This window comes from Palaemon carinicauda, chromosome 22 (assembly GCF_036898095.1).
Source record: "Palaemon carinicauda isolate YSFRI2023 chromosome 22, ASM3689809v2, whole genome shotgun sequence".
NCBI classification, from domain to species: Eukaryota; Metazoa; Arthropoda; class Malacostraca; order Decapoda; family Palaemonidae; genus Palaemon; species Palaemon carinicauda.
In genome coordinates, this window is record NC_090746.1 from 31,442,448 (window position 1) to 31,455,569 (window position 13,122).

The window sequence follows — 13,122 nt, forward strand, 5'->3', positions numbered from 1 at the left end:
AGAGCCCGAGGTTTGTATCGTTAGGAAAAATACAAATTATTCTTAAATTTGTCATGTTAAAGTTTTTGTCCTTTTTGTGAGGGATGTTTAAGGAGATTTCTGAGAAGAGACTTAATATTTTCTGAAGTGGACATCTTACAATATGACCTGGTTATAGATTGAAACTAAAAAAGTACTGTGAGGATGTAAACCTCAGCCACGGCAGCTTATTTTTCGAAACCAGCTTGCATTTCCTAGAATCAATTTAGACCGTAGGCATATTTGAAGTCTGTGTAACAACCATGTGCGAACTTGGGGTTAAGGTTATGGTTAATTCAGTCAATCTTTTCTCGGCCTTGACCTTAAACTTTGACCTAGGACTTTCAAAATTGAATTACTTCCACGTCTCACCATATCAATCAATCCATGAAAGTTTCACTACTCTATGAGTAAAATTGTGGCCAGGAAGTTGTTCACAAACAAACACAAACATCAAGCAAAATTATAACCTTCTTCCAACTTTATTGGCGAAATTAATAAAAAAGATGGTTTTGATATTGTTTACAGTATTATCATTTAGGGCCATGAAAATAGAGAGTTTTAAATATTAAACTTAGCCGGTGAATATATAAATAGCTGACGTCTCCGACGGTCGACTGATTCCAAAAACTCGCGAGCGATCGTCATGAAGGCTGCCGGGTGTGCCCACCAGCGCCGACTATCGGCCAGATACCGCATATACTTCTCAACCAAACCAGTTCTTCTCTGTCGGTGTTAAAGATAACACTGGTTCCGCTCGCGCTTGACCTCAAGTTTTCTACCGATTGGTGAAGTACTTGGTTTTGGTTTTATTGCTTTCGCCGTGTTGGATTATTCAATACTATCTTCAAAAGAAATGCTTTTGAAAGGAGAGGAAAAGTTTTTGCCCTTGCTTTTTTAATCTAGCTCTGGTTTTTCCATAGAGAAAAGATGGCCGACCCTTCCCTCAGTGTACGGAAGTGTGTTAAAGGCTTTTAGTAATTATTTTATCACTTTATAAATTATTGTTGATATTTATAGATTTACCTCTATATATTTTATATCTCACCCGCCTTTATTAGGCCTCTTCGATTAGCTTTCCATTTATACTAAACACCGAGATAAATTTTATGTTTTTGTTTATATGCGGCCTTTACCTATTCTTTGTAGGCGGTCCTGACTTGGAAAACGAAGTTAAACAACGTTGAGCCCATTCAACTTTTATTTTTGTTTAGATAAAAACAGTTGCTCTGTAAGAGTGATGAGATGAATATTTTTAGAAAATATTTTAAGAAATTTATTCTTTGAATAGTCTTCGTGCTGTTTTTCAAAGATGAACTAACGTTTGGTTTATTTATGCTACGCAGTTTACGCTCTACCGTTACGATAGAGAAAGAGAGAATCACGGTTTCACTTTGCAGAAAGAGTAAATCGATTTTGACGTTTTGTTCATTCTTCTTTCAAACTGAAGTTTTTTAGATAAGGAACATGTTAATTTTCAATTTCTTAGTCCTTTCAGTTTTTTCCTTTAGTCAAATAACCTGTTATTGACGAAGAGTGAGTGATCCATTCTCTTGTGAGTGACAAGAGAGAGAGAGAGAGAGAGAGAGAGAGAGAGAGAAAGAGAGAACGATCCGATCTTTATTCTCGTCCCAAGTCTCTGTACAAGGAGTTTAGGAGCGAGTAACGTTGTTCTCGATTCAGATTTTTACTCTCGTCCCAAGTCTCTGTACGGGGAGAGAGGATAAAACGTTTTAGTTTTTATTCTCATCCCAAGGCACTGTACGGTGAGAGATTGAAAACGTAGTCCTTAGTGAACTAGTTTTTAGTCTCATCCCTAGTCACTGATCTTTTTAACTTTATATATTTCCGTTTTATTCGATATATATGTATATGTTTATTGATTTTTGCATGTGTGTTTCATTTTGTACTAATGTGCTTACATTATACGACTCATTTCGCAATTCTAACCTTTTGATTTAAGGGAGAATTGCGTGCTTCAGGTAGAAATCAGCTTTATTCATGTCTAATGTGAAATTATTAAAAAATGCGATATCAGTGAAGAAAGTGCAAAAAACATGTTCTGTGTTGCGGAGGGTTCGTTTGTTCGTGCTTGTCGCTTGCCTAGTCCGAGACCTCTTTCAGGCTCCCCTGCACCAGGGAGAAGGAATGTCGTAGGACCTAAGGGAGTGAGGGGTGTAAACCAACGAACAGACGTTCCATCAAAGGTATCAGACGTTGCTCGTCAAGCACGTCCTTGCCATAAGACAGGAGAGACGAAGTTTCTCCTCGTCTTCCGATGATTCGTCTCTTTAAAAGCCTGGGCGTAAGGTTTCGAGACGGTTGAAACGTTTATTAGTTCCTTCGGAACAAGTTCAACGTCCTAGCTGTAGTCATCATGAAAGTCCCATTCATAGCGATGACGTTCATGTACAGACGTTTCTGCCACAGACTCGACGTGACGTTGAGCGGTAGACACCGTAGACACAACGTGACGTCGAGTGTCAGTCACCGTAGTCACGATATAGCATCGATCAGCAGTCACCGCTGTTACTACGTGACGTTTGAACGTCAGCCACCGCAGTCACAGGTTGATCCGAAGTTTAAGTGTTTTGCAAGATATGCTGTTAAAGCTTTCTTCTTTAATAGAAGCTTACGATCCTGTTCCTGTGCGAAAGGATCCTTTGCTTTTTGTACGTCACGGTTCTGGGATACGGGATTCGGGTCTTCAACCTTCTAAACGAGCTTTGTTACGCCACGCTGACGTTATCCCTAGTGACAGCTTTGCTGTTAAACGAGATGCGGAGCATAAATCTCGATGTAACTTTGATCGCTTTGAACGTCAGCCACCGCAGTCACAGCGTGACGTTGAGCTGCAGACACCGCAGACACGACGTGACGTTGAGCGGTAGACACTGTAGACATGACGTGACGTCGAGGGTCAGTCATCGTAGTCACGATATAGCATCGAACAGCAGTCACCGTTGTTACTACGGGACGTTTGAACGTCAGTTACTTCTGTCACGACGTGTAGTAGAATAACATTCTCTGCAGTCACAACGTGACATCGACCCTCCAACTTTAACTTCTGTTCATATACAAGTTGATGTAGCCTGTCAGGCTTTTCCTTAACGTCATTCTGAATATAAATCTCCTTCTCGCAAGACTTTAGATTTATCAGATGATGTGCTTTCTGAAGAAGTTGATGACCCCCTTTCAACTAATGTACCTTTGGGGAGTCATTCAGAAGAGGAGTAACCTAGGGTGGTCCAACAATCCCTTGTTTTATAATTATGAATTTCTTTAGTGAAATTTTGTCCTACTCGTTTTGTAACGGCTGCTCCGCCGTCTGAGTTTACTCTTGGCATGACTTTCTTCGACTCCTACATTTACGAAGTCAGTTCTCTCTTGTTCTTCCAAGAGAGCCATGCTCTTACTGGGAGACTGGTTGGAATCCAGGAGAAGTTTAGGAAAGTCTGCTTTTGCTTTTCCTCCTTCTTAATTAGCTTCTCGCTCGAGCGTCTGGTGTGACACAGGAGAAGTTCTCGGCTTGGGAGTACCTGCCTCTGCCCAGGGAGACTTCTTAAGCCTAGTGGACTCTCCTCGTTGTCTAGCCATGAGACGCTCCAAGATTTTATGGTCTGCTTCAGAGCTAGACCATCTCCTGTTAGGAGTTTTTTTTTCTCGAGCGTTTGAAGTATTTATTTGTAGGATTGGTCCCTGGGAGCCTTAAGTAAGAAGGTCTCTCCAGCTGTCAATGTATTGCTGTACAATTATGTCATGCATGAACAAGGCTATGGCTCCAATGATCTGGCAGCCATGTTCACTGCAGGAGTACTTAAGATGTAAGTGCGCTCAATGTGTTCATTGTCAAGACAAAGTTCACGATGAAGACTACCAAATCTGTCTTGGCAGCAGTAAGGGAAGGCGACTGGATGGTCTCTCTCGACCTTCAGGATGCATACTTCCACATCCCGATTCATCCAAACTTTCAACAACATCTGAGGTTTGTGGACGGGAAAGTAGTGTTCCAATTTCGAGCACTGTGCTTCGGCCTCTTTCCTGCTCCTCTTGTTTTTACAAGGCTCTTGCAAAATGTAGCAAGCTTTCTACATTTTTTGAGGATTCAGAGCCTCCCTTTATTTTGACGACTGGCTAATCAGGGCGTCGTCATTAAATCGCTGTCTGGAGAGCCTCTAATGGACATTAGACCTAACCAAGGAGCTAGGTCTCATAGTGAACGTAGAGAAGTCGTAACTTACAGTACTCCATCCCAGACTAGTCTTTATTTGGGAATGGAGATACAGTGTCGAATTTTTCGGGCCTTTTCGTCTCCCACAAGAATGAAACAAGCTCTGTTAAAAGTCCGTCACTTGCAAGAGAAAAACAGTTGCTCTGTAAGAGTTTGAACGAGCCTCGTGGGAAATCTTTCATCGCTGGAGTAGTTTATCTCTCTGGGGAGACTCAACCTTTGCCCTCTCCAATTTCACCTAAACCATTGGAACAAGGAGAAGGGCTTAGAGAGTATCTCTTTCCCAATCTCCAACTCAGTCTAGACATGTCTGACTTGGTGGGACAGCAACATCAGACTTCGAGAAGGTCTTTCTCTTGCGATCAAGAACCCAAACCATGTGTTGTATTCAGATGCATCGGATTTGGGTTAGGGAGCTCCACTGGACAGTCTGGAATGCTCGGGTCTTTGGTCCACGGATCAGAAGGAACTCCATTTAAGGCAAGTAACATCTCTCTTTTGACGAGATTTGTGCAAGGAGAAATGAATGTCTTGGCGGACTGCCTCAGCAGAAGAGGACAAGTCATCTCCATGGAGTGGACGTTGCACAAGACTGTGTGCGAGAAGCTATGGATGACATGGGGTCAACCCACCATAGATCTTTTTGCGACTTCACTGACAAAGAGGCTCTCGACTTACTGCTTTCCAGTTCCAGATCCAGAGGCAGCCCACATAGACGCTTTCCTGCTGGACTGGTCTCACCTGGACGTTTATGCCTTTCCACCTTTCAAGATCCTAAACAAGGTGCTGCAGAAGTTCACCTCTCACGAAGGGACCAGGTTGACGTTGGTTGCTCCCCTCTGGCCCGCGAGAGAGTGGTTCACAGAGGTACTTCTATGGCTGGTAGACGTTCCAAGAAGTCTGCCGTTGCGGATGGATCTCTTGCGACAGCCTCACGTAAAGAGATTTCATCAAAGCCTCCCCACGCTTCGTCTAACTGCCTTCAGACTATCAAAAGACTCTTGAGCTCGAGGATTTTCGAAGGAGGCAGCTAGAGCGATCGCGAGGGCTAGAAGATCCTCTACCATCAGGATCTATCAGTCGAAATGGGAGGTATTTAGAGACTGGTGCAAGTCCTCCTCTATTTCCTCTTCCAGTGCCTCTGTAGCGCAGATTGCGGATTTTCTGCTTTATCTGAGAAACGGTCGCTCCCTCTCTGCATCCACCATTAAAGGCTACAGAAGCATGTTAGCTTCTGTTTTCAGGCATAGGGGTTTGGATCTTTCTAATAACAAAGATCTCCAAGACCTGCTTAAGTCTTTCGAGACTTCCAAGGAGCGTCATATTTCGACTCCTGCTTGGAACTTGGACGTGGTCCTACAGTTCCTTATGTCAGACAGGTTTGAACCATTAAATTCAGCCTCCCTGAAGGATCTTACCCTCAAAACACTTTTTTTGGTGAGCTTGGCTTCGGCTTAAAGGGTTAGTGAGATACATGCTTTTAGCAAGAACATCGGCTTCTCCACTAATAAAGTAGTATGTGCTCTTCAACTTGGTTTTTTGGCCAAGAATGAACTTCCGTCTCGTCCTTGGCCTAAATCATTTGAAATCCCCAGTCTTTCTGAGATTGTGGGGAATGAAATTGAAAGAGTGCTGTGCCCCGTTAGGGCTCTTAAATTTTATTTATCCAGAACTAAACTGCTACTAGGTTGTTCAGAGGCTTTATGGTGCTCCGTTAAAAAGCCCTCTTTGCCCATGTCTAAGAATGCGTGGTCTTATTTTATTAGACTTTTGATTCGGGAGGCACACTCTCATTCAAGTGAGAAGGATCGTAATTTACTTAAAGTCAAGGCTCATGAAGTTAGAGCGATAGCAACTTCAGTAGCGTTTAAGCAAAATAGATCCATTAAAAGTATTATGGACGCGACCTTTTGGAGAAGCAAGTCGGTATTCGCTTTATATTACTTGAAAGATGTCCAGACTCTTTATGAGGACTGCTACACACTGGGACCATTCGTAGCAGCGAGTGCAGTAGTGGGTGAAGGCTCTACCACTACATTCCCTTAATCCCAATATCCTTTTAATCTACTCTTGAAATTTTTAATCTTATTTTGGGTTGTACGGGAGACTAAGAAGTCTTTCGCAATCTTTTTGATTTGGCAGGTGGTCAAAATATTGTTTCTCGAGAGCGCCCAGATTAAGGGTATTGATGAGGTCCTGTTATAGGGGTGTTCACCCTGGATATAGCAGCTCCTGGGAGTCTTTCAGCATCCTAAGAGGATCGCTGGGCTTCGTGAGGATAGTGGACTAATGAGGCAGAGTAATTATCAGAGTCAGCTTCCTTACCATGTACCTATACTTAAGTTTGTTTTTTGAATAGTTGTCAAAAACTCTTGAGCATATACGCCTTTATTGTTTTAATACTGGTCTCTACCCACCACCATGGGTGTGAATCAGCTATTTATATATTCACCGGCTAAGTTTAAGATTTAAAAATGATATTTTCATTATAAAATAAATTTTTGAATATACTTACCCGGTGAATATATAATATTAAAGGCCCTCCCTTCCTCCCTGATAGAGACCCTACGGACTGAGAAGAACTGGTTTGGTTGAGAAGTATATGCGGTATCTGGCCGATAGTCGGCGCTGGTGGGCACACCCGGCAGCCTTCATGGCGATCGCTCGCGAGTTTTTGGAATCTGTCGACCGTCGGAGACGTCAGCTATTTATATATTCACCGGGTAAGTATATTCAAAAATTTATTTTATAATGAAAATATCATTTTAGTAAAATTATTTGAGTTACTGAATAGTTCCTCTAGTGAGGGATATATACTTTTATATTGATGCTTTACTCAATATCACCGAGTCCAGGGCAGGTGTGCACGGTCGCAGAAGTCAACACACACACTAACGCAAAGAGAAAGCACAAAAGAATTAATGGCAGTCCAAATATAACATTGCCATTCCAGTCAGCATAGCATAAGTATACTGTAGTAAGAGATTTGCATTAAGGAACATGAAAAGCATTTAAAGTTTTGTTCATTAGTGTTATTTTAAATTTCTTGTTACACTTGATTTATTACAATAATATTTATTTTGCAGCTGGAAAATTTGAGTATCCAAGATTACATCAATAAGGCTCAAGATATTGCTACTCTTCATCACCAGATCACAGAATGTGATTCCATACTGGAAGTAAGTAAAATTTGTTAGAAACAGTAGAACTAATTGGTATATCTGAGCTCCAAATAAGTGCAGTAGTGCATATTTGACTTTTATAAAACATTGAATATCAAAGTCCAGTACAGTAAATAGAATTGTTCCGTAACTGGAATACAAACCTACGCTTTTTATGAGGAGTTCTTGGTCTCAGGCCATGTCGTCCTGTGGAAGTTCCTTTAAGAGTAGCTTCCTAGGGTATATTTGACTACAGTGATATTCCCAGAGAATTTTACCGTAAGGTCTCCAGAATTCTAACTCTTGGCGCGAATATCCCTAACTTTTCCTTTTAAGGATATCGCATAATATCAGAGGACGTATTCTTGACCTGCCACATAGCTACAGTATCTTTACCCCGAATAGCGTTTACGCTTCGAGGGGGAAAAGTGGCAACAAAACGAAGGGGAGCCGTTAATAAGGTACCTCTCCTCCATTACTGTTTTGAGTATCAAGATTACGTCATCATCGCCGCCATCTTCATTCCTTTTCTTGTAGTGCCATTGCTCGGTGATTTTCCTGTGCTCTCTCACTATTTTTTATATTATCATGCTTTCTCCAGCCTCTTCTGCCTCTGGAAAGTTGAGTATTGATCTTTACATTGTATAAATGTAAGCTCTTGTCTTATTTTAATATGAATTAAAGTTAAATTAACGTTTGCAAGAGCTGTTGCCTAAGCCGGAGGCGTCATGGGCTCTGTCGTTCGTAACGCATGAGTCATGTAGTTAGCCAGAACGACCTTCCCAGTTTTAATAGCTTTAATATCTTAGCTATTTAGCCTTCATTGCTAGGAATCCTTTATATTATGCCGATAGTATTCATATTAGTGTCGGCAATTTAGGTAACCGAACCTTGTTTACGCTAGGCTTCCTAGCCTAGGCATTCAGCTTACAGTACTTTCATGCATGATATAATAGACTTTCCTAGTGTTATGATTTTAATGAAGCTTTAGGTGAATTTTACACATGTAGGATATATTGATTGCATAATATTTTCCTCTTCCAAGATAGTATACGAGAGAGTTTCGGTGAATTAGGTAATCGATTCTCACTGCCACTAGGCTACTAGCCTAGTGGCTTTAGTATACTTTCATACATGTTCCCCGATTGCCCTCATGTATCGTTTTTATTAATTCAGGCGGAGATAGATATCTCCTAGATTAATTATAAGGCGATACTTGTCTCCTACGGAGATTTGAGGGCAGTCTCTCCTTCCCTTTGAGTTAGCCTAGGCTATAACCTTAGTCAGTCATGCCTTGAGTTGTAATTCAGGCAGGACTAGGCTACGGTTTTCTGTCCTTTCCCTGTAACTGCAGAGGCAGGTTTTTGGGTTTTGGTTAGAAGAGTATTTAGTCTGATGCCAGTAGCTGGCTGGCAGGGTGAATAGCATTCCCCTGCTGGACTAAGCTGTCGGCATAGGAGGCTAGACCTCCCTAGACCACAACTGAAGGCTTTATATGATATTAATACCTTCTCCCTGTGGTCTCTGACTAGTCCTGTGCCGGCAGACCCTAGGCTGAAGAGTAGACATTCTTCTGCCACCTAGGCAACACCGGCACTAGATCTCTGTTCCTCTATTGTTTAAGGGTGGCGGCGAGGGTGCTGCCGGCCCCTTTACGTATAAGCCGACCCCAGGCTCGAGAATAGAATTCTCCTACCACCTGGGATGGCTTTAATACTAGAACAGAGTTTCTTTGGGTGAGATAGGACTGGCAACCCTGCCGGCTCTTCCCACACCCCTTAGGACCCTCACCCCTCCCCATTCTATCCTTTAGTGATGGCCTAGCCATCACAAACTCTTGGCCATCGTCCTACAATCGACCCAATTGCCGGCAGGTTGTGGGGCTGGCTCGGGCTTCTCTCGGTAGTGGCATAGTCACTCAGCTCTCCCTTACGGACATAGTGCTCCGGATGAGTTGGGCCGGCTGCCGGCAGAAGATCCCTTTACTGTAGAGTGTTCTTTAGTCTTCTCTTGGACTGCCATTCATAAACTGTGGCCGGCAGAGACCGGCAATAGTTGTGGATGGGTGGAAGCCTGAATGATACATTCTCCCCTTCCATTTGAACCCTCATTCTGGAAGAAGGTAGTAAGGCAGAGCTCTTACACCATCCTTCAATCCATGCTTTCTCTCTCTCTCTATTAGCTAGTACCACTGGGTTCAAACCTGCTGGAAGCTCTAGCCAGGTGCCAACAGCCGGGAGGTTGCCGACCGCCGTGTATTTAAATCTAATTCTCCGGCCGGCATAGTGTGCCGACAGCCAGTGATCAGAAGTGTCAGAAGACACTGAAAAGGACCTTCTTGCAGGAGGTCAAGAAGAGGAGTCGACTATTGCTCCTGATACCGAGGAGGAAGAAGTCGAATCGGTTTTGGTTTCATCGATTCCTGCCCCAGAACCAGTTCCCTCGACATTGTCTGCTCCCCCATCTGACGACATAGGGAAGACTCTGTCTTCCATTATGACGTTGGTACAGCAGATACAGAAGCAGAATGCTGAAAATGAAGCTGCGTTGAGGTTGGAAATACGCCAACTTGCAGCATCCCGTGGGTCTCACAGGAGACTCAACGTGAAGGAACTTCCTTCATGTTCGGATGTGAATCCGTGGAGGCATGCAGAGTACATGCCCATGACAACCGGGAAGATTTATATTTCCAAGAAGCTGGGATCAGTCCCCATTGAAGATGTGGAATTCTGGCCCAACTTGGAGGCTTATCCAGACTGCTTTGTCCGTCTGAAGGTGGAGCCAGCATCAAAGGAAGAGACGGAGCCAAAATAGGTCATAGTTTTTTACCATGCTAAAGCACAGGCTTTGTTGACAAGTACCTTGAAGGAGAGGGCCTTCACTAATTCAAAGGTGCCAGCTCTGAGTAAAAAACATCCTTCCTTTGTTGCTTCATCTACCCGGGCCTTCCCCTTTATGGAAAAAGGGTACAAGGCAGCATTAAAGGCAATAGAAGCAGGGAAACCTTGCCATACACTCGACGAGTGTAAACCGTTATCCCTAGCTTTGCCTATGGACTAGAAGGACTGGAAGGACGTACATCTTACCTTCTCAGACGGGAAGTTGGAGGCAGATATTGCTGGACGCCAGTTCGGCGAGGACCTCCCCAAGTTGTCCGAGTTTCTCTTGCGCAGGGAGCAGGAGACTAAACAAAGGCTTGCCGCCTCTATGTCCCTCCAGACTATCTTGGAGACAATGGCAAGCGATCCTCAGAACCCAGATATGTTTATGGTTGTGGCCAAAACACATCTGGCAACTGTGATGAAAGACCTGTATGGCTTCATTAAAGCCAGAAGGGCTTGTAGGGAGTTCGTGTTCGCTTCGGCTGCGGTGAGACACGAACCTAGGAAGCTAATATCGCCCAGTATCTGGGGAATGGACCTTTTCCCGAGCGAAGTGGTCAAGGAAGTAGTCGACAAGGCTGCCACGGAGAATAGGAGCCTTCTCCAGAAGTGGGGCTTGTCACTAAAGAGGAAGTCTTCCCCGGATGAGGGTCCCCAACCAAAACGGAAGACAAAGAGTCCAAGGGTGCCCTCTCACCCCGCCAGACAACAAAGACAACAACAACTTCCCGCGACCGCGGTGCCCCAGGTGGTAGCACAACCTCCAACTACCTACCAGTTGGTACCCCAGCAAGTGGCGACACAGTCACCAGCCTTTACTCCAGCCTTTGAGAGGCAGTCTACTACCTTTCGGCTGAAAGCTAGAGGAACATTTAGAGGTTCCTCTAGATGCCCCTCAAGAGTCAGAGGCAATAGAGGAGGACGCGGTCAAGGAGGCAAGTCCTCCGGTCAACAGCAAAAATCAGATGCTTCCAGTAGGAGGAAGACTGTACTCGTTTCGGGATCGCTGGACCTTCGATCCCTGGGCCCACAGCCTAATCAAGAACGGACTGGGTTGGAGCTGGAACATAGCTCCACCATCATTCCCTCAATTCTTCCAACACTCCACCCCTGTTCTGTAAGAATATATCCGAGAACTCTTGAGCAAAAGTGTAATAAAGAGGGCAAAGTCCATCAAATTCCAAGGAGGGCTGTTTTGTGTTCCCAAGAAGGACTCAGACAAACTCAGAGTCATTCTGGACTTGTCGCCACTCAAGTTCATAGTAAACTACAAGTTCAGGATGTTAACCCTTCAACACATAAGGACCCTGTTGCCCAAAAAGGCATACACAGTCTCCATAGACATGGCAGAGGCCTATTGGCATATTCCAATTAATCGCAGTTCAGGATGTTAACCCTTCAACACATAAGGACCCTGTTGCCCAAAAAGGCATACACAGTCTCCATAGACATGGCAGAGGCCTATTGGCATATTCCAATTAATCGCCAAATTTCCTCTTACCTAGGTTTCAGGCTACAGAGGAAACAATACGTCTTCAGAGCCATGCCCTTCAGGCTAAACATAGCCCCAAGGATCTTCACAAAGCTTGCAAACGCAGTCGTTCATCAACTACGCCTAAAAGGTGTTCAGGTAGTGGCCTACCTGGACGATTGGCTGGTGTGGGCAGCATCCGAGACGGAATGCATGCAAGCCTCCAAGAAAGTGATCCAGTTCCTGGAACATCTGGGATTCAAGATCAATGTCAAAAAGTCTTGACTATCTTCAGCTCAAAAATTTCAATGGCTTGGAATACACTGAAACTTACAGTCACACCGCCTCTCCATTCCGTCAAAGAAGAGGAGAGAGATAGCGGGATCTGTCAAGAGACTTCTGAAATCCGGTCGGATATCAAGACGCTAACAGGAGTGCTGGGCTCCCTTCAGTTTGCATCAGTGACAGACCCAGTGCTAAGAGCACAATTAAAGGATGCAACAGGAGTCTGGAGAAGATACGCATCAAACGCTCGAAGAGGTGTACGAAGACCAATACCGACTCGTCTACGATCACTTCTCAAGCCGTGGTCGAAGGCCAAGCACCTGAGGAAATCGGTGCTCTTACAACCACCTCCATCTTCAGTCATCATCCACACAGACGCATCAAAGGAAAGATGGGGAGGTCACTCTCACCTACGGAAAGTCCAAGGGACTTGGTCCTCTCTATTCAAGACCTTCCACATCAATATTCTGGAAGCCATGGCAGTTTTCCTTACGCTGAAGAAATTGGCTCCTCGCTGCTCGACCCACATAAGACTGGTTCTAGACAGCGAGGTGATAATAAGATGTCTGAATCGACAAGGCTCGAGATCGCCCCAAATCAACCAAGTGATGTTGGCCATTTTCCGTTTGGCAGAAAAGAAGAGATGGCACTTATCAGCAGTTCACCTCCAAGGGTTCCGCAATGTGACGGCGGACGCTCTATCTAGGTTCATGCTGATAGAGTCAGAGTGGTCCCTAGACGCAGGATCATTCTCCTTCATCTTACGTCAAGTCCCAGAACTGCAGATCGACCTCTTCGCGACGAGCGACAACAAGAAACTATCTCGTTACGTGGCCCCATACAAGGACCCTCTAGCGGAAGCAGTGGACGCGATGTCCCTCGATTGGAACAGATGGTCCAGGATTTACCTGTTCCCTCCACCCAATCTTCTGTTGAAAGTCTTCAACAAGCTCAGATCCTTTCAGAAAACGGCAGCTATAGTGGCTCACAAATGGTCGAACAGCATCTGGTTCCCTCTAGTATTGGAACTGCGGCTGAGACCGGTCCCGTTGCCGGATCCAGTTCTGACACAAC

At 44.4% G+C, this 13,122-nt stretch overlaps 1 protein-coding gene across 3 annotated transcripts in view; it reads left to right on the top strand.

Moving 5' to 3' along the window:
• Vps52 (vacuolar protein sorting 52) overlaps positions 1-13,122 on the top strand; it is a 341,955-nt gene that overhangs the window by 86,850 nt on the left and 241,983 nt on the right. For all 3 annotated transcript variants that reach the window (XM_068346101.1, XM_068346099.1, XM_068346100.1), the window contains exon 3: positions 7,336-7,428. In XM_068346101.1, coding sequence (XP_068202202.1) covers positions 7,336-7,428 — 93 coding nt within the window. The remainder of the gene's footprint in view (positions 1-7,335; positions 7,429-13,122) is intronic.